At 47.0% G+C, this 20320-nt stretch overlaps 1 protein-coding gene across 1 annotated transcript in view; it reads left to right on the plus strand.

Annotated features, from left to right (window-relative positions):
* The window catches only part of CALCRL (calcitonin receptor like receptor), a 70918-nt gene extending 70050 nt beyond the window's left edge, over positions 1-868 (plus strand). The window contains exon 13 of the mRNA XM_050983686.1: positions 818-868. Within this exon, the coding sequence (XP_050839643.1) occupies positions 818-853 (36 nt within the window). The 3' untranslated portion in view covers positions 854-868. The remainder of the gene's footprint in view (positions 1-817) is intronic.
* The last annotated feature ends 19452 nt before the right edge of the window (positions 869-20320 follow it).

Consider the following 20320-nt stretch of genomic DNA (forward strand, 5'->3'; position numbering starts at 1 on the left):
GCAGGTAGGTTTTTTTGAGCTCCAGTTCCTGGGACCAAGTGTCAGGCAGTAGAAGTTGTTACAGACTCTGAGTTTTGTCTGTTCCTTCGGTTCTTTACCAATATTCCAACTTACTGATTCTCTGTATGTACAGAGTCCATTTAACAATTATTCTGTTCTGTTATACAAGTAACTGTGGAGAAGAAGTAAATCCAATCCCCCAAATCCAAAGCTTCTTCTTACAACATTTTATTCTAACTCACACACAGCAGTAAAAAAGTGTCACCGACATGTTCTATGAAAAATCCTTTCCTTAGGATTTTTCCCTCCTGAGAAGCTGAGAGGCCTCAGGAACAAACTGTAAACAATTCTTATCTGCTGCTGTGGAATGAATGCACCAGTGGATCTGGGACTGGCCGTTAATTGGAAACAACAAGATGAGACCAATCACAGTTCACCTGCCCAGACTGTCTCGGTCTGGACAGGTGAACCTTTTGAAAAGACCTTTTGAAAAGTCTCCGAGACAAGATGTCCGGAAGTCTTTGCAGCTCAGAGCAGCCTGCTGAAGCTCAGAGGACACTGTCACAAGATACTGTTTACACTTCTCTTCCTAAAGATGCTGCCCTTCGTGCAAGGTGGGCTAGGATGTGGAAGAGGGTGCCTACGGAGGCAGAGGTTCCATTCTCTTTCAGAGATGAAATAATTATTAACAGCTGGCAAATATGGGGTCATGAATATAGAATTCCTATGGTGAAGAGACATTTCTATGAGTTTTTCAGATGAACAAAATACTATGGCTTTTTCCCTGATCTGTTTTATTCCCTTGATTCCTACGTAGGGGATTGCATGGCATTGGTTTTTGAGGATGCTTTGAACCATGATGGATTTGGAACTCCTCGCAGCTATCCGGCATTCAAAATTCTCTTCCCAATTCTGAAATTGAAAGAATATTCATTCGAGAAGATTGCGAAATTAAGAGGTTTTTCGCTGGAGCTGGCAAGAGTGGAATTTGAGCAAAACCACGGCCTGCAGGTTCCCAGCCCCCCCGAATGGGGGGGGGGGGGGCGAAGCTTTGCCTGCAGCAGAAGAAAGGTTTCTTTCTGTGCCTTTGGAGCATGCTCCGACGGAACCGCTTCCCCCCCCCCCATCGCTGCTCTCAGGGGGGAGGTGAATTGGCTCCGCCGCACGAGCCGGAGCCCTGGGCCCCACCTCAGCCCGCCCCGCGGGAGGCGCCGGTCCCCGCGGCCCCGCCGCAGCCCGGACCGGACCCGACTCGCCGCCTCCAGCAGAGTTTGTCGGCGTTCCCGTGGCAGAAGCATCGCCTCTCGCGGCTTCGCCCAAGTTGCTCAGCGACGCACTCGACAGCAGCGATGATCGACGGCAGCCCGTCCCCGAGTCGGGACCTGCCGCCCCTGTCTTTTCTCCTTCTGCATCGCAGCCAACAATTGCGTTCGCAGCGTGTGCCGGCAGGGGTCGATCCCGCGGCCCTGCTGCCCCCCGCGCCTCCCACGTCGGCTCCACCAGCTTTGCTGTCTGCGCCTGCGCTGAAGCTTCCGGTACACGGAGAATACGCGGCTGCTGTCCCCAGCCCGGCGGGCGATGCACTCCCCCCGGCTTTGCAGCCCCCACTGACCACCACGGCGGCCTTGCCTTTGCCTGCCGCGCCGGTGGAGGAAGCTGAGGTTGAGAACCACCAAACGGAACCGCCCGTGGCCCCGCCGCCCCTCGCGGCGGCTGCCGCAACGCCTGCGATCAGCCTGGATTCCCCCCCAGCTTTTCGGGCTGTCCCGAGGTTGCCCCTGCGGGGGAGCTGGGACAGGGGAAGGGGCCTCGCCTTCGCCTGCCCCTCCGTGGGGGCTTGTGGCTCGACAGCTGACTGCGGGCTCAGCCCGTCTGCCTGCTTTCAAACTCAGCGTTTTTCGCGGGCCGATTCGGATTTGGTTCGGAGGTTCCCGCTGGGCGTTGGAATGCCTGACTCCCCTTGAGCGCCCCAGCGGCGTTCGGGAGGTGGCTCCTGAGCCTTCTGCCTCTGGTCCCCAGCCCGCAGGGGGTGGGGGTGGTACTGGTACTGAGGGGCAGAAAGAGGGAACACCTTTTGTATTTGTGTTGCAGAGGCAGGAGAAACAGTGGAAAGTGAGCATCGCTCACTTGCTCTGGGGACAAAGCACCCCCAGATCTGGGGTGATGATCCTTGGGAAAGCTTCTCTTCCCCAACTGCTGGTCTGCACCGGTTCAGAGGGGATGAAGCATTCAGTCACTCGTGCTGCCCAAGCATTTACAGCAGGGTGCCGGGTTGAGAGAACACAGAGCCCTCTCCGTGGGCCGGGTCTGGGCCATTTGGCTCGGTTCCCTGGGCCAGGGCCTCCGTGCGGCCAGCACCGGAGGCTTGGGGGCTTTGCTGCCACCGTTCTGTAGGCCAGGTCTGGGATGCCTGATCCTTCCGTCAGGACCTGGGCCACCATTCTGTAGGCCGAGTCTGGGATCCCTGTTCCTTCCATGAGGGCCAGGGCCCCCGCAGGGCCTCAGCGGCTCCTCTCTGCTGCTGCTCTTTCGGACAACAACAACAACAACAACAAAAAACACAAAAGAAGAGTTGAAAGAGCTAGCAGCTCAAAAAGCATTGAAAAGCAAAATTTTTGCAAGCCTGTTTCAGGACAAAAAAGGACTTTCAGCGATGTCAAAAAGGAACATCTTCAGTTTGGACTTTTTCCTGAAACTCAGCTGTTTGGACTTGAAGCAATGAAATTTCTTTGCACTGTTTCTGCATTTCCTTATATCTTAAGATTGTTTTGGTGATGTGATGGGAATTTGGTGTTTTGCAGGTGAAGAATCTCCCTGATGGTTCCACACCAGCACTTGATTGATGTTTTGATTGGCAACACAAAACCTCTCAGGTGCTTGTTCTTTCCTCTGCATGACCCCGCAGATGAAATTGCAAGCATCTTTTAAATTTATTTAAAATAAAAAGGGTGAGATGTCACCGACATGTTTTATGAAAAATCCTTTCCTTAGGATTTTTCCCTCCTGAGAAGCTGAGAGGCCTCAGGAACAAACTGTAAACAATTCTTATCTGCTGCTGTGGAATGAATGCACCAGGTGGATCTGGGATTGGTCTCATCTGGTTGTTTCCAATTAACGGCCAATCACAGTTCACCTGCCCAGACTGTCTCGGTCAGAGACAAGCCTTTCTTATTCATTCCTTTTCTATTCTTAGCTTAGCGTTCTGATGAAATCCTTTCCTCTATTCTTTTAGTATAGTTTTAATATATTATATATCATAAAATAATAATCAAGCCTTCTGATACATGGAGTCAACTTTCTTGTCTCTTCCCTCATCCTGGGACCCTTGTGGACAATACCACAAAAAAGGATAGCTACAGTAGCATTTTTCAATGCAGTATAGGTGTCCCTGTCAAACCAGCCCAAGTTTTCGCTGGTGCCAGCTTGGGTCTGGGAGGCATCCTGCGCAATGCGGAATTTTCGGAGCCACTCCGGGCCACAGGCCTCTGCACAGAAACACCAGCCCTCCTTCCTGGGAAACAAAACTCACCCGCCCAGGTTCCTGATGGCAGATTGCAGGAGCCACTCTGCACTGTCAAACCAGCCCAAGTTTGCAGTGGTGCCAGCTTGGGTCTCAGAGGCATCCTGCACAATGCAGAATTTCAGGAGCCAGCCGCCAGCTGGCCCCTCTTGTGGCCACTCCGGGCCACAAGACCCTGAACACCAACGCTGGCCTTTTTCCATGGCAAGCAAAACTCACCAGTCCAGGTTCCTGATGGTAAATTGCAGGATTCACTTGGCACTGTCAAAGCAGCCTGAGTTGGCAGTGGTGCCGGCTTGGGTCTGGGACGCATCCTGCACAATGCAGAATTTCAGCAGGCAACCGGCCACTCCAGGCTACAGGCCCCTGTGGTATTCACATGCCCTCTGAACAGAGAGAAGCTGTGAGACAAGCAGAGAAGAAGGAAAACACAACTCTTATCTCGCTTGCTGTGCCTGTGTTGTGCTAAAGTAGAATGCAATATGGAGATTGTTTAGTGAGGATGTTTTGTTCCCTTGGCCTATCAGGGCCAAGAAGTGTGTGTGTGTGGGACTGTCACAGGATAGTCAGGAGAGAATCAGAGATGAGTGCAGTTCTGTGCAGTTGTGAGCAAGAGTGAGTGCCTGGCAGATTCAGTTTAGATGAAATGTACACAGTGCAGTATAATAAAGTAATTCATTACCCTTCTGATGATGTATTCAGATGCATCATTCTCTCTCCCCTTCATCGGAGTCATCTTTGATTTACTATAGGCCCCTAAACACAAACACTGGCTGTGGGGGGAAAGGTGCAAGATGCGGAGGTTCAGGGACATCACACGACAACCAATATGATCCAGTGAAGCCAAATTTATTATCCCTAAAAAGACTGTATTTATAATAATTCTCTACTGTCCACACATCTCTAGCTAATACATGATTGGCTAGGCCTAGCTGTTCACGCGTCTAAGAGAGGATGCTGATCGGATCATCTAATTTTCACGCATCTGGCTGTGGTTTTCTATCCCACCCATGAACTGTCTTTTTCCTCACTTTCCCAAGCTCACTGACAAACTTGCTGAGTCCGTTTGACTCTTCTTCTTGTATCTTTTTCAAGGATATACCGACCCCATTTTCTGTGTATGTCCATTATTGTTTGTGAACGTGTCCATTGTCCCAAGCAGGCTGGATTGTGCATCGGCTGAATATGGCCATTGTTTCTCAAAAACTCCTCAATCTGCAACAAATCCTCAACAACCAGCCATTTTCCCAGGGAAATAAAACTCATCCACCAGGTTCTTGAAGGCCGATTGCAGGAGGCACTTGGCCCTGTCAAACCAGCCCGAGTTGCCACTGGTGCCAGCTTGGGTCTAGGAGGCATCCTGCGCAATGCAGAATTTCAGCAGGCAGGTGGCCACTCGGGGCCACAGGCCCCTCCACACCAACGCTGGCCCTCTTTCCTAGGAAACAAAATTCATCACCCCGCGTTCCTGATGGAAGATTGCAGGAGCAACTTTGTGCTGTCAAACCAGCCCAAGTTTGCACCTGTGCCAGCTTCGGCCTTGGAGGCATCCTACTCAATGTGGAAGTTCTAAAGGCATCAGGTCACTCCGGGTCACAGGCCAGTGCACACCAATGCCGGCCCTTTTCCCTGGGAAACAAAACTCACCTGCCCGCATTCCTGATGGCAGATTGCAGGAGCCACTTGGCACTGTCAATCCAGCCCGAGTTGCAAGTGGTGCCACCTTGGGTCTGGAAGGCACCCAGCCAATGCGGAATTTTAGGAGCCAGGCGGCATCTCTGGGCCTCAGCCCCCCAAACGCCAATACTGGCCCTTGTCCCTGGGAAACAATACTTCACCACCCGGATTCCTGATGGAAGATTGCAGGACCCACTTGGCATTCTCAAACCAGCCCAAGTTGCAAGTGGTGCCAGCTTTGGTCTGGGAGGCATCCTTTGCAATGCGGAATTTTAGGAGCCAGCCAGGCACTTCAGGACACAGGCCCCCGAACACCAACGCCGGCCCTGTTCTTTGGGAAACAAAACTCACCCGCCCAGATTCCTGATGGCAGATTGCAGAAAACACGTGGCGCTGTCAAACCGGCCCAAGTTGTAAGTGGTTGCTGCTTGGATCTTGGAGGCATCCTGTGTAATGGGGAATTTTAGGAGCCATCCAGCTGCTTCGGGCCACAGGCCCCCAAACGCCAGCCCTGTTTCCTTTGGACAAAAACCTACCCATCCAGATTCCTGATGGCAGAATGCAGGAGCCACTTAGCACTGTCAAGGAGCTGAGTTGCAAGTGGTGCCAGATTGGGTCTTGGAGGCATCCTGCACAATGCGGGCTTTTAGGAGCCAGCCAGCCACTCTGGGCCACAGGCCCCTGAACCCTAACGTCAGTCTTTTTCCCTGGGGAACAAAACTCACTAGCTCAGGTTCCTGCGTTCAGTTTACAGGAGCCACTTGGCTCTTGCTGTCTCTCTGACATACTGTGTCTGCTTTCCAGGTTATGCTACCAATGTACGATGAGTCCTAAAAAATTCACGACGATACTACGGAACTCTCCTGATTAAGACCCTTGAAAGACTGTCATGAGTCACCAATGTGAAAGGCGGTCTGAAGTTCCCCTCATTTGCCTTTTGACCATCCCCAGGACAGACACTGGGACCCTGAGGACCCTGATCGAAATTCTGGCCTGCGGGTGGTAGATGAACACCAGAAATCCTGAGGCCCCTGAGCAGAATTCTGGCCTGCCAAGTGATTGTTCGCAGCTGTGTCTACAGTGACTGCTTCTAGCAGGGCCTGCCAAGAGGCCATGCTCCCCATATGCTTGCACCTGCTTGGCCACACCAGCCCAGGAATCTTCCCACCTCTTCGCCAGATGAACTTGCTGGGGACACTGTAGTAGCCACCCCATGGAAAATCCTTCATCTGCTCCACTACCACCGTGAGGGACGGAGATTGAAGCCCCCCTCCCAAGGCCTGAGGCTGAGACGCCCGTAATTCTGATCCAGGGATGCTGGCCTGACTGAAGCAGGATGCCTGCTAAGTGTTGCCTGCAGATGTGTTCACTGGACTTAGACTGGTTTCTCATAGAAACCAGTCTTGAAACAATGGGTCCCACTCACTGCTGATGTTGACTTATCCTGCTGAGAACATGGACTGTCTGTACCCATCTTCAATACCTTTTTCCCCTCAGCAATTTCAATAGACTTATTCTTTATTGTATCTCTTCCCCCCCTCAGCAATGGACTATAATAGAACCTTGAGTAAACCAGGAGTTTGAGATCTCCCCTAGCCGAACTCCATTGGCTGGACTACGAGGACTTCATCTCTCTACGTTTGGTAGCTATTCTCCTGTCCTGGTTCAGGGCAAATTTTGGAAAGAACCCCCAAAGCAGCTCCACTAGGAAAGCAGATTCATTTGGCCCCTCCCCCCAATGAGTCTGGGAGAAAATACCTCCTTGGAGAAAAGTGAAAAAAACCTGTTTATTAAACAATAAAACCCCTTGCTGCTCCACAAGAGATGACAAACTGAGAAAGTCCCCTCCCCAGGTTGCAGTTCAGCTTACTCAGTGTCTTATCAGTCCCTCCGGTGCTGGAAATGTTGTGGGCCAGGCCCAGCCCGGTGGGCCAGAGGTAGCTGCTGGTGCTCTGCTGGGTGTTCAGTCCAGAGCAGGTTTAAATAGGTCCAAAGAAAAGGGAAAAAAGAAAAAAACACTCAGTCCAGGGAACTTCTTTGCCTCAGCTAGCTAAAACTAACTACAAGCAAAGGAGAGCTCTGTCCTGCTGTCTGTTCATTCACAGACAACACAGTCCAGGAGCGGGAATGTGGAGGAGTGAGTGCAGTGTCTGAAAACAAACTGCACTCTTCTTCTCTCACCCCTTCACTCTCTGAAACAAGTCTTAAAGTTGCAAAACATATTATTCAGCATAAACAGAACAAGACGACTGGGGATAAAAGCATCATGTAGTCAAGCTAGGGGAACTCCCTCTCCCTCTCTCCTCTCCTCTCCTCTCCTCTCCTCTCCTCTCCTCTCCTCTCCTCTCCTCTCCTCTCCTCTCCTCTCCTCTCCTCTCCTCTCCTCTCCTCTCCTCTCCTCTCCTCTCCTCTCCTCTCCTCTCCTCTCCTCTCCTCTCCTCTCCTCTCCGCTCCTCTCCTCTCCCTCTCCTCTCCTCATCCTCCTCCTCTCCTCTCCTCTCCTCTCCTCTCCTCTCCTCTCCTCTCCTCTCTCATCTCTCCTCTCCTCTCCTCGCCTCCTCTCCTCTCCTCTCCTCCTCCTCTCCTCTCCTCTCCTCTCCTCTCCTCTCCTCATCCTCGTCCTCTCCTCTCCTCCTCCTCTCCTCTCCTCTCCTCCTCCTCTCCTCTCCTCTCCCTCTCCTCTCCTCTCCTCTCCTCTCCTCTCCTCTCCTCTCCTCTCCTCTCCTCTCCTCTCCTCTCCTCTCCTCTCCTCTCATGATGATCTTGACCTACATATCACAACTTAACAAATACCATTCAGCGATACTGAATTAGCTAAGCTGAAAAAAGAATTTGGGCACCTCCCACAAGAATCGGAGACAGAATATGTCTTCCAAGTGTCCCTCACTGGTAGAGATCAAATTAAATTAACTGAACAGGAGGCCAGTGGGTACTGGGGGTGTGGAGTCTTCTTAACAACAGGAGGTAAACGTGACGCATGGTCCCCAACAGAGCGTGCGGCTTTTTGGGCCAGGGGAATGAATCCTTTGAAAAGGGGTGACCCCCTGGCAATCGTTGGTACCCCTGAGCAGCTCTTAGAAAGTGTCCACAAAGCCACCTGCCCGCAAATGATTCATGAAAAGAAATGACTTCCTGGTTTTGAATCCCCAGTGCAATTACCTATGAAGCCAGAACTAATGACCCCTTGAATTCTGGCCTTCCAGAAACCCTTAAACCTACAGCAGTCACTCTACAGAAAACCATCATGGCTTTGAGTCCTGTAGAAAGACTAGATAGATTCCTCAGAAACTCCAGTGACCAAAGTGAAGCTAGAGATCCTGGCTTCACTCCATACTCTTCCCTGTCACAGCCCTCAGCTTTTCAATCTGATTCACCTGCCAGTAGCCATAGAGTTTGGACATGGGGTGAAGTTGCAGTAGATCTGATGAACTATTGCAGACAATATGGACCTATAAAAACCCCGGAGGAGAAATCAGAAAAAACAAAAGGTGTTGGGTTATTTGGGGCTCCTCACAGTGAAAATATAGAGAAGGGAAAACAGATCTCTCACCGGCACCTCTGGTGGTTGTTGGGAGTTAAAAAGGGGGGGTCCCCAAAGAGGTGATAGATGGTTTGCCCCTTGATAAATTGCAGAAAATAATAAATAATTGTCACCATCGAAAACCGAATCCATCATCTCAAGCCAGTGCACCCCTTCCTTCTCAGGAACCAAAACCAACCCTCCCCCAGCCTCTCCCACAGAACATGGGCAACGAGCCAAAATTACCCCTCTGCCAGCTTCTTTCTCAGCATCCTAGCAGCGGAACCCTCCCCTAGACTCTCCCTCAGAACACAGGCAGTGAGCCAAAACCAACAGGGTTTTCGGGAAACTAATCTCTCTGCCGCTTACAGGTGGGCGAAGGGGCAGACCTTGGGTTTATTTAAGAATGCTCACTAAAAAGAAATCAGGAGATATATTAATCCCAGCTATCAAGGGCCCCAAAAGGCTACTAGTAACCTTTTGGATTGACACTGGGGGCACAAAACTCTGCACTAACAAAAAAGGATGCCCAGAGGTGTAGAATTGTTCCAACTAAGAGACAATGCTGTGTTCTTATTGCTCTGGAAACTGCAGAATCTATGAATGTTGCCTTAGTCAAACTGATGCTCCACTGGAGATGAGCATCAATTAGTAATCAAAAATGGTAATGGGGGACATTCCAAAGAATTTATCAGGAATGGATGTCTTTGCTGGGAGACAGTGGGAAGACTCTGAGGGATTTCTGTGGTCTTTTGGTACACTGCCACTTAACATTAGGCTGCTTCAAAACTGCACCCTCTCTACCATATAGTAAAAGAACTAATGTAAAACAGTACCCTCTACCTTCTGGTGCCAGAGAAGCGGTTATACAGGACTTGAGCAACCAAGGGGTAATAATTCACACACATTCTCCTTTTAATTCACCAGTATGGCCCGTCCAAAAAGCCAATGGAAAGTGGAGATTAACAGTAGATTTTTGCAGGCCTAACGCCAGCACAGACCCTCTTACAACAGTGGTCCCAAACTTAGCTGTATTAATAATATCAATACAAGAAAAGGCTCACCCAATCATGGCAACTATAGATGTCAAAGTCATCTTCTTTATGATACCCATACAACCAGAAGATATGGACCGTTTTGCCTTCACAGGGAAAGGACAGCAATACACTTTCACTAGGCTTCCCCAAGGCTACAAACACTCCCCCACTTTGGCCCAGCATGCTTTAGCCCAGGAATTAGAAAAAATACCCAAACCTGATCCTGTAGCTGTTTATCAATACATTGATGACATTCTGGTGGCGGGGGGGGATGAAATAGAGGTAGTAGGAAAACATCAGCAGAAATAATCTCTCACTTAGAAAGTCTTGATTTGAAGATGCCCCCAGAGAAAATTCAGAAGCCTTCTCAGGAAGTGAAGTTTTTGGGAATTTGGTGGAAAGGAGGTATGATGTGTATTCCACCCGATACCCTAACCTCTTTAGATCAGATTCAAATGCCTGAATCCAGGAAAGATCTCCAGCAATCTCTATTAATGTTCTGGAGAAAACACATCCCAGATTTCTCAATAATTGCTAGGCTGCTTTATGACTAGCTGAAGAAAAGGGTGAAATGAGATTGGACTCCTTCTCAGGAAGAAGCATTGCAATTACTGAATTTTGAGGCAACAGCTCACCAAGCTCTAGGCCCTATCCATCCCACAGATCCCTCTCAGGTGGAATGGGGATTTGCCTCCTCAGGGCTATCTGTACACATTTGGCAGCGGGGTCCCCAGCGTCCGACAAGGCCTCTAGGGTTTTATTCCCATGGTTTCAAAGATGCTGAGAAAAGAAACACTGCCTGGGAAAAGGGGTTGTTTGTGGTTAGCTTAGCTCTCTTAGAAGAGGAAAAAATTGGACGACAACAGCCTATTGTATAAAGAGGCCCTTTCAAAGTTATCAAAACTGTCACTAATGGGACCCCCCCCCCCCGCCTGGCAGGCTGGCCCAAAGGGCCTCACTTAGAAAATGGTACACTCCGATGGAACACTACTGTAATAGTGTCTCAATAACAGAAGGTGCTGCTAAAAATCTAGCAATCCAAGACACTGAGAGCCTGGCTAGCAGACAAGATAAACGTGCCTCTGTAATCAAAGCTGCCCTTCCTTTCTCCCCTGAACTAGCAGCAAGTTCTTGGTTCCCAGATGCCTCTGCAAAATGGGAAGGGAAGGTATGGAGATGTAGAGCAGCTGCCTTACACATTTCATCTGGTGAAAGAATCATTAACGAGGGGGAAGGCAGCGCTCAGGTTGGAGAGCTCATAGCTGTTTGGAGTGTTTTCCGAGGTGAGGCACAGAACATTTCTCTTGTCTGCATTTACACTGACCCTTATGCAGTATACAAAGGTTGTACCGAGTGGCTTCCTTTCTGGCAGCAAAATGATTGGGAAGTTCACAGAATTCCAGTGTGGCAAAAGGAAAAGTGGCAAGAAATCTCAGATATCGCGAGTCAAGGAAATTTTGCTGTTGGTTGGGTAGCTTCTCACCAAACAGATGGAAATCCAGCAGGAGAGTGGAATAATTAAGCTGATGGACAAGCAAGGCTCAGCCCCCTGAAAAAGGAACTAACTACTGAGGACTGGGATCAACTACTAGAATGGCTGCATGTAAAAAGACAGCACACAGGTGCGAAAAATTTGTACAAGGAAGCTCATGCTCGTGGCTGGCCGGTTACCAGGGAAATGTGTAAAACATGCATATCAGCCTGCGAGCAGTGTTGCAGGCGACTGGAGAGACATCCTTTAGAAGATGACCCTCTGCATTTAAGAAAGGGTAAAGGCTTATGGGACACATGGCAGGTAGACTATATTGGCCCCTTGAAGAAGTTAGGAGATAAACACTTTGTGCTAGTAGGAGTAGAAATTGTGTCTGGGTTGGTTGAAGCTGATGCTTTTAAAAGAGCTACAGGTGATAATACGGTTAAAGCTTTGCAGGGGTGGTTTGGGACTTTCCCAAAGCCGCAGGAAATTCAGTCTGACAACAGGTCCCACTTCACTGCTAGAGGTGTACAGCATTGGCAAAAGGTGAAGGAATTAAGTGGACTTTCCACACCCCTTACTACTCTCAAGCTAACAGAATTGTAGAAATGTAGATGGTATTTTGAAATGAGTTCTGAAGCCACAGGAGGCAAATTGGGATGTTCGGTTATGGGAAGCTGTTGAAGGAGTGAACAGCAGATGGGGTGTGAATGGATGTCCCAAAATCACTGCCTTTTGCCCAACAGCTCCAAGCATCATTCCCTCACTACGAGGACCTGATGATTCAAGAAATCCAGCACATTACCCTAGACAACCTGTTCTGGTGGACCTCCCTACTGTAGGGGAAGTACCACTAGTGCTGAAAACCCCTCTGAATAATAATGCATGTGTAGCCTCTGATGCTCTAGGGAAAGAGCATTGGATAAATACACGCTGGATAATCCCATCATTTGAACTCCTTTCTGCCTCTCAGTGGCCGGATTTCTGTTGTTTTTACTTTTACAGAAGAACCCCGGGGGACATGAGAATCATCTGATCCATGAGAACTGGGATGGTGATACTTTTCTGCATCCTACCACAACTTCATGGACAGAATCCTGCTGAGTGGTTGTGGTCTGAAGCTACCATCCATCACACTAATGTTCTAGGATGGTATCCCAAGGGTCAACACCCGAACCTAGAGCCTATAGTGCTGCATGACTCTGAGGTATATCATCCAAGTGAGTGGGGATGGGATCAGAAGGACTGGACTAGAACCCTAACTGGAACAATTGGTGAATCCATTGTGGGAGCATGCAGAAAAATTGAAGGATCTCTCTATGAGAAAGCCACCTCCATTATAGACGCTGGAAATGTTATGGAATATGGAACCAGGTGGGAAAAATTATCTGGCTATCCCTCCAGCGAGACTGTGTCCTACAAAGAAGTGGAAGCGTGCCAAACAAATTACTCTCTGTTGCCGCCAGGAGTGTGTTGGTAATTACACTCTAGGTCCCAAAACTATCAATGTTGCAAATACAAAGGATTGTGAAAATGAACCAATTGATTGCTGGCATAATTTTACTTTAGCTAAACTGACTTATGTGGCATGACGCTGGCAAAATAACTTGACCGACGCGTTAGGTTTCAAAGGCTTAGTTCATAAATTCAAGATAAATGCTACAGCAAAACCCACACTGAGTACCGTAGTTACACCCAGTGGGTAGAAGGGACTGAGAGCATGAAGCCCACACCGAGTACCGTAGTTACACCCCAGTGGGTAGAAGGGACTGAGAGCACAAAGCTCACATGGAGTACAGTAGTTACATCCCAGTAGGTAGAAGGGACTGAGACTACGAAGCCCACGTTAAGTACAAGAGTTATACCCCAATTGGTAGTAGGGACTGAGTCCCCTTAGTCAATATGTAACCAAATGGCCTTGGTCCCAGGCTTTTGTTCACTTTACAGGAATGGGAAAAACAAGGGTTCCAGGTGCCTGATCCTTGCGGCCACTTCCTACGGAGTTCACCTGGAGGTCTCTTACTGCCAATAAGTCCAAGTTTGCTAAATAAAACGTGGGTGCCACTGTAAGAGCCTAAATGAGAGATGCAAGACTCCAGGTGCCTCTTCAAAATGCAGTTTATTCCATCCAAGATGCTGCAGGAGTCCAAGGTCATGGGTGACAGAGCATGTGCCTACAGCTGTAAGCTCTAGCTGCAGGCAGGCCTGGAGACCTTTCGGATTTGTTTACATTGCATTATATACTTTTCTTTGCTGAGCATCTTAATACAGTAGAACCAATCTATACCTTAACTATTACCTATAGCCTATCATAACTACTCTAATTACCATATTCATGTTACTATTCTCCACTCACTAAAAGTCAGTACATTACAGTTTAGGCTGAAAGTTGTTTTTCAGTTTTTCTGCAGTGGAAAATTCTGAGACCTTTTTTCTGCTTGCCACATTTGCTGACTTGTTTGCCTGTGCTATCTTCCTGCTTGATAAAACATCTTCTTGTTTGAGGTGGGTTTATCCTTTGCTCTAAGTCATAAAACCCCCTTCTAACTAACACACCCTTTGCCTCCTTGGTTATCCAGTAAGACTGGCTCAGCAATTCTTCTAGATCAAAACTTGCTTCCATCTCTGTTCTTTCTTCAGATTCTACATTTAAAAATCTTTCTTCTAAGCATACATATCTGTCAAAATTTCATCCTTCCAAATACCTGGCAGCTTCAAGGGGTAGTGGGAGAAGAAATTAGCATAGGATAGCAAATGATTAACGGAACTACCTATAGTAAAGCAATCTCAATCAGTGTTTTGACAGTTCAGACAAATAAGCATGAACAGGTTTGTACGCACCCAAGCGTACAAGACTGTTGGCACAATTTTACATTAACACAAACCACGGAAGTAGTTTGTCTTTGGTCCAAAAATACTAAAGGCCTTTTTTTTAAGTTTATAATAAATGCTATGACCCAACCTTCTACTACCACCACTCCAGCCCAACCACTGCTTAAGCTTAGCCCGAGAATTTTTGAAATTGGACCCTATATAATCAGGAAAACTGGTCAACAACAATTATTGTTCAATCCAGCATGGTCTCTTAAACAAGTCAAATTGCTGATGATGCAAAGCAATGTCTCAGAAATTCAGCCCGCCTGTTCGCGTTTTTTGCAGAATTCCTTTGAGGGTTGGACCAACTGGCTGCGAAAACAGAAAGTCCGTTTTTTTTTTTAAAAACCAGACTGACACTAAGAGACATAACCGGTTTTGTGGGAACAGGTTTGGGAATTCTAAATAGTATTGATTCAGAAGTACTAATGAATAAACTGGCTACCACCAATAGAGATTTGACCGAATTACAACAACCACTGCACTCATCCTTATTGGCTTTGGGAACACAGCAGTGGTTGCTATCAACCATATTACCAACTTGGGAAAAGGTAAATGGAAATGATCACAAATTGGTAACTGATGCACTCAGGGCTACACAAAACAACCTTTCTTTGGCTCTTAGCTGGATCCAGGCACAGTTGTGGATGCAGTCAGTTGCTACCTCAGTTATAAGAGAAGGTGAAGAAGGCACTTTTCCTACTGAAATTCGGAAAATAATTTGGGACAGTGCCACTGATTTTGAAAGAGAATTCCAATCCTGGTGGAACTTGGCGAATTTTACTAATGACCCCATTACAAACACAGCCACAGCTCTTGTATTAACCATACACAATGCCTCAGTGCATTTGATATTTCTCTAGCTTTCTGAACATAGAGAATGGGCCCGTCAAATTGGTGAAAAATGGCAAAATGTTTATTCGGAATCTTGTATTGTCTGAGAACAAGGCTTCATCTGTGAAAGTAATGCAATTATAGCTCAAGACACTTGTTTGGACGCAGAGCAAAATATCTCTCCTTTTGAAATTCATCCTAACCAGACTTCTGAAACAGTCCTTATATATATAGGCAATGGGTGTGCATGCTTTAGAACTGCTTGTGATATGGTATTGGTAGAAAATATAGTAGTGGATACTAAAAATCATTCAAATTTTTGGGCTTGTAACTTTACCAAAATTGCAGGATGTGATTTTTCTGAAGAAGCTCCAGTTCCCTCCCATTACCTTTTACAATCCAATTACACACCAATTCACAAACTATTACCTACTTCCATTGGGATGAACATTACTTTGGTGAAGCAATTGTTGCTTCATCAGGACTTAATCAAAATATTGGAGAAGATCAAGAAGAATGGACAGAAAACCCTGGTAACTGTTCATCACAATGGGAAAGAAATTCACCGTGTCATAGAGCGAGTAAGAAAAGATGCTGAACACAGGTGGGGGGATACTCTTTTTGGGTGCTCACCTACTGCCACAAGTGTCCTGAACAATATGTGTCATCCCATCATTGTCCTTTGGAGTTCAGTTTGGATTGGGTTTTTTTTATCAGCAATCTTACTCACTAGGAATTGGAGAATGATGAAACGGTTAACAAAATTGACGTCTATAACTAATGCACACAACTTGGCTGATGTCCTTTTCACTGTGGTCATCTCCAAGACTAATGACAGAAGGCAATTATAAATTAGACTATGTGTTTTGAAATGATCTTCAATTTTCTTTTGCAATTATACAAAAATTGCCTTTGATTTTTGCTGAATTGTTTTGAAAAAAAATACTTTAAATTAACATTTGTTGATTTTTTTATTGCCTTTGATTATTTGTGATTAGTTTTGATAATTTGAAAAATTCTTTTAAAATATAATTCTTTAAATAACTATTAATTATATTTGTTTCTTGTTTCCTTCCACCCCCCCCCCCCCTCCCTTTTCCTATCTTTTCTTTTCCTTCCTTTCTCTCTCTGACCTACTGTCTCTGCTTTCCGGGATATGCTACCATTGTATGACTACTCCCGAAGACTTTGCAACGGAACCCTGCCGATGAAGACCCTTGGAAGACTGTAGTGAATCACTGGGTGACCTGAAAGACGGTCTGAAGTTCCCCTCATTTGCCTCACGACCGTCCCCAGGACAGACATCAGGAGGCTGAGGACCCTGATCGGAATGCTGGCCTGCCAGTGATGGATGAACGCCAGAAATCCTGAGGTCCCTGAGCAGAATTCTGGCCTGCCAAGTGATTGTTGGCAGCTGTGTCTACAGTGACTGCTTCTAACAGGGCCTGCCAAGGGGCAACGCGACCTATATGCTTGCACCTGCTTGGCCACACCAGCCCAGGAATCTTCCCACCTCTTCGCCAGATGAACTTGCTGGGGACACTGGGGTGGCCACCCCATGGAAAATCCTTCATCTGCTCCACTACCACCGTGAGGGACGGAGATTGAAGCCCCCCTCCCAAGGCCTGAGGCTGAGACGCCCGTAATTCTGATCCAGGGATGCTGGCCTGACTGAAGCAGGATGCCTGCTAAGTGTTGCCTGCAGATGTGTTCACTGGACCTAGACTGGTTTCTCATAGAAACCAGTCCTGAAACAATGGCTCCCACTCACTGCTGATATTGATATTGACTTATCCTGCTGAGAACATGGACTGTCTGTACCCATCTTCAATACCTTTGTCCCCCTCAGCAATTTCAATAGACTTGCTCTTTATTGTATCTGCTCCCCCTCAGCCATTTCTAGATCTGTTTCCCCCCTCAGCAATGGACTATAATTGAACCTTGAGTAAACCAGGACTTGGAGATCTCCCCTAGGAAAACTCTATCGGCTGGACTGCGAGGACTTTGTCTCTCTCCATTTGGTACTTATACTCCCTCTCTCTTTCTCCCCCTCTTTTCTATTCTTTTCCTCTCCCTAATTCCTTTAAGGCATTTGCTGTGGTCATTCTAGAAAGGTGCATTTGTTTGGAGTGATACTGCAATCCCCTTTCCATCTTGTCTTTTGCACTCCAAGATCAGTTAAGAAAACGTCACCACCCCCTTCGTACCAGCAGATCATGACAATATGTTCTTTCCAGCTGAAATTGGTTCTAGTCAATAGAAGCACACTGCTAGGTAAAAGTAGACTATAAAAGATAACATTCAGAATGTATTTCCCTTGTCTTCCCATTAAAGCAAGTGGAGAAAGCAGACAGATCTTCAGATAACATGCTATGTGAATTGAAAGGCATCTTCTTGGAGGCAACTGTGAAACTCACACCACGAAACAGATGAAAGGGTCACATATGATGTCAAATCTATACTTTTCATGTTTGAAAGAAAGAAGATTTCTTGAAGTACAATGCTATCAAATGAAGGTGAATTTGCAGAAGCAATTGAACTGGGTCTCCTTTAGAAACACAATGTTTTCTAATTAAACTGAGGATTGAGGAAGGCAACCTTGAAATCAAAAGGATTTAGTAACATACAAATACCAAGACTGGCAGTTCATTATCTTTCACAGTCTCTTGAAGATATGATTTATTTTTAACTTCCGCTTGTAGTAGGTCTGAAGACATTAGGAATGATGCAATATAAAAAATCCAAAGCAAAACAACTTTCTCAAAAAGCTTTGAGTAACCAGAGAAATGATGATTTTTAGGGGTTAGGTAGTCCTTTAAAATTTGTCTCAGGGGAAAGAGATAAAAAACTGACTGAGCTCAAATGACTATGGAGTATATTCCAAAACTGTAATGAAGAATGTAAGGGGCAAGAGCCTGTAATAAAAATACTATGCTGGGTTCATCTGTTGAAAGCATTCCAGAATGGTTGAAATGATGAATCACATCTTGTGGGATTAAAAAAAAAAAAAAAGAAGGAAGAAGAAGAAAACATAAGGAAAAAAATATTTGAACATATTTTCCCATTCCAAGATGGTACAACAGCTTTATTTCATTTTGTTCCTATGGCAGGTTAATAGCTTATGAAGTGTTTTGCAATAGAGAGTGAGAGTGTTCACACTAACCATACAACTTGGACGGATTTCTTTTACTCGGCCAGGCCAATTAGCCACAAACAGAGTCCATTTTTTGATGGAAGAAGTAGTCCTTTCCCTAGGGTCTGCGTATAAGTTGAAAGCCGGCCTTTTGGGGCATTAAATATTTGCCAGATCCTAGCTGCTGTCAGCTTTCCTTTAGGAGAAATCCGGAAAAGTTGGCCAATTTTCAGGACGGCGCCCTCTGTGGGCCATGCGGAGAAGGTGCAAAGAGAGGCCATTTTCTGGGGGAAAAAGACGTCATTTCCGTCTGGTCTGGGTATCAGTTTGAAGATGGCCTTTGGGGCTTTAAGGACGTGCAGGGTCCTAGTTGCTCTATGCTTTCATTTATGGAGAAATCCAGCAAAAATTGCCAATTTGCAGCTTGTCACCCACTGTCGGCCAGGCGTAGTACCCGGAAATGGAGGCCATGTTCTGAGGGAAGAAGATGTCATTTCCCCAGGGTCTGGGTATCAGATTAAAGCTGGTCTTTGGGGCCTTATGGACGTGCAGGGTTGTAGTACTGGCAGGTCTCATTTTGGAGAAATCGACAAAAAATTGCCCAATTCCAACTTGTGGCCCATTGTCGGCCGGGCATAATAGCCACAAACGGAGGCCATTTTCCAAGGGAATAGGAAGTCATTTTCCCAGGGTCTGGGGAACAGTTTAAAGCTGGCCTTTGGGGATGTAATTTCTCGAAGGTCCTGCTTGCTGGCAGCCTTCATTTTGGAGAAATCCGGTAAAGTTGGCCAATTTCCAGGATGACGCCCTCTGTCGGCCATGCGGAGAAGGTGCAAAGAGAGGCCATTTTCTCGGGAAAAAATATGTCATTTCCCAAGGGTCTGTGTATCAGTTTAAATCGAGACTTTTGGGGCATTAAATATTTGCCAGGTCCTAGTTCCTGTCAGCTTTCGTTAGGAGAAATCCAGCAAAGTTGGCCAATTTTCTGTTTGGTGCCCTCTGTGATCCAGGCGGAGAATGTGCAAAGAGAGGCCATTTTCCATGGGAAACAGACGTCATTTGCCTGGGGTCTGGGTATCAGATTGAAGAAGGTCTTTACAGCTTTAAGGACGTAAAGGGTCCTGGTTGCTGTCAGCTTTCATTTAGGAGAAATCCAGGAAAGTTGGCCAATTTCCAGGATGGCGCCCTCCGTCGTCCATGTGGAGAAGGTGCAAAGAGAGGCCATTTTCCAGGTGAAAAAGAAGTCATTTCCCCAGGGTCTGGGTATCAGTTTGAAGATTGCCATTGGGGCTTTAGGGACACGAAGGGTCCTGGTTGCTGGCACCTTTCCTTTAGAAAAATACTAGGAAAGGGAGACAATTTCCAGGATGGCGCCCTCTGTAGTCCATGCGGAGAAGGTGCAAATAGAGGACATTTTCTGGAGGAAAAAGACGTCATTTCCCCAGGGTCTGGTTATCAGTTTAAAGCTGAACATTGGGGCCATTAAATATTTGCCAGGTCCTAGTTGCTGTCAGCTTTCGTTTAGGAGAAATCCAGCAAAGTGTGCCAGTTTTCAGGATGGTACCCTCTGTCGGCCAAGAGGAGAAGGTGCAAAAAGAGGCCATTTTCTGAGGGCAAAACGACGTCATTTCCCCGGAGTCTTGGAAACAGTTTGAAGACTGCCTTTGGGGTTTAGGGACGCGCAGGGTCCTGGTTGCAGGCAGCTTTGTCTAGGAGAATACTAGCAATAGGAACCAACTTCCAGGATGGCGCCGTCTGTCGTCCATGCAGAGAAGGTGCAAAGGGAGGCCATTTCCTGGGGGAAAAAGACGTCATTTCCCCAGGGTCTGGGTATCAGTTTCAAGATGGCCTTTTGGGGCGATAAATATTTCCAAGGTCGTGGTTACTCTCAGCTTTCATTTAGCATAATCCAACAAAATTGATCAATTTCCGGGACGGCATCCTCTGTCGGCCATGCTGCAAAAGTGCAAATAGAGGCCATTTTCTGGGGGAAAAAGACGTCATTTCCCCATGGTCTGCATATCAGTTTGAAGTTGGCTTTTTTGAGCTATAAATATTTGCCAGTTGATGCTAGGGCCTGGTTGCTGGAATCTTTCATTTACGGAGAAATCCAGCAAAGTTGGCCAGTTTTCTGTTTGGCACCCTCTGTCGTCCATGCAGAGAAGGTGCAAAGGAGGCCATTTCCTGGGGGAAAAAGACGTCATTTCCCCAGGGTCTGGGTTATCGGTTTGAAAATGGTCTTTTGAGGCAT

The sequence above is a fragment of the Serinus canaria genome, chromosome 25, assembly GCF_022539315.1.
Source record: "Serinus canaria isolate serCan28SL12 chromosome 25, serCan2020, whole genome shotgun sequence".
NCBI lineage: Eukaryota > Metazoa > Chordata > Aves > Passeriformes > Fringillidae > Serinus > Serinus canaria.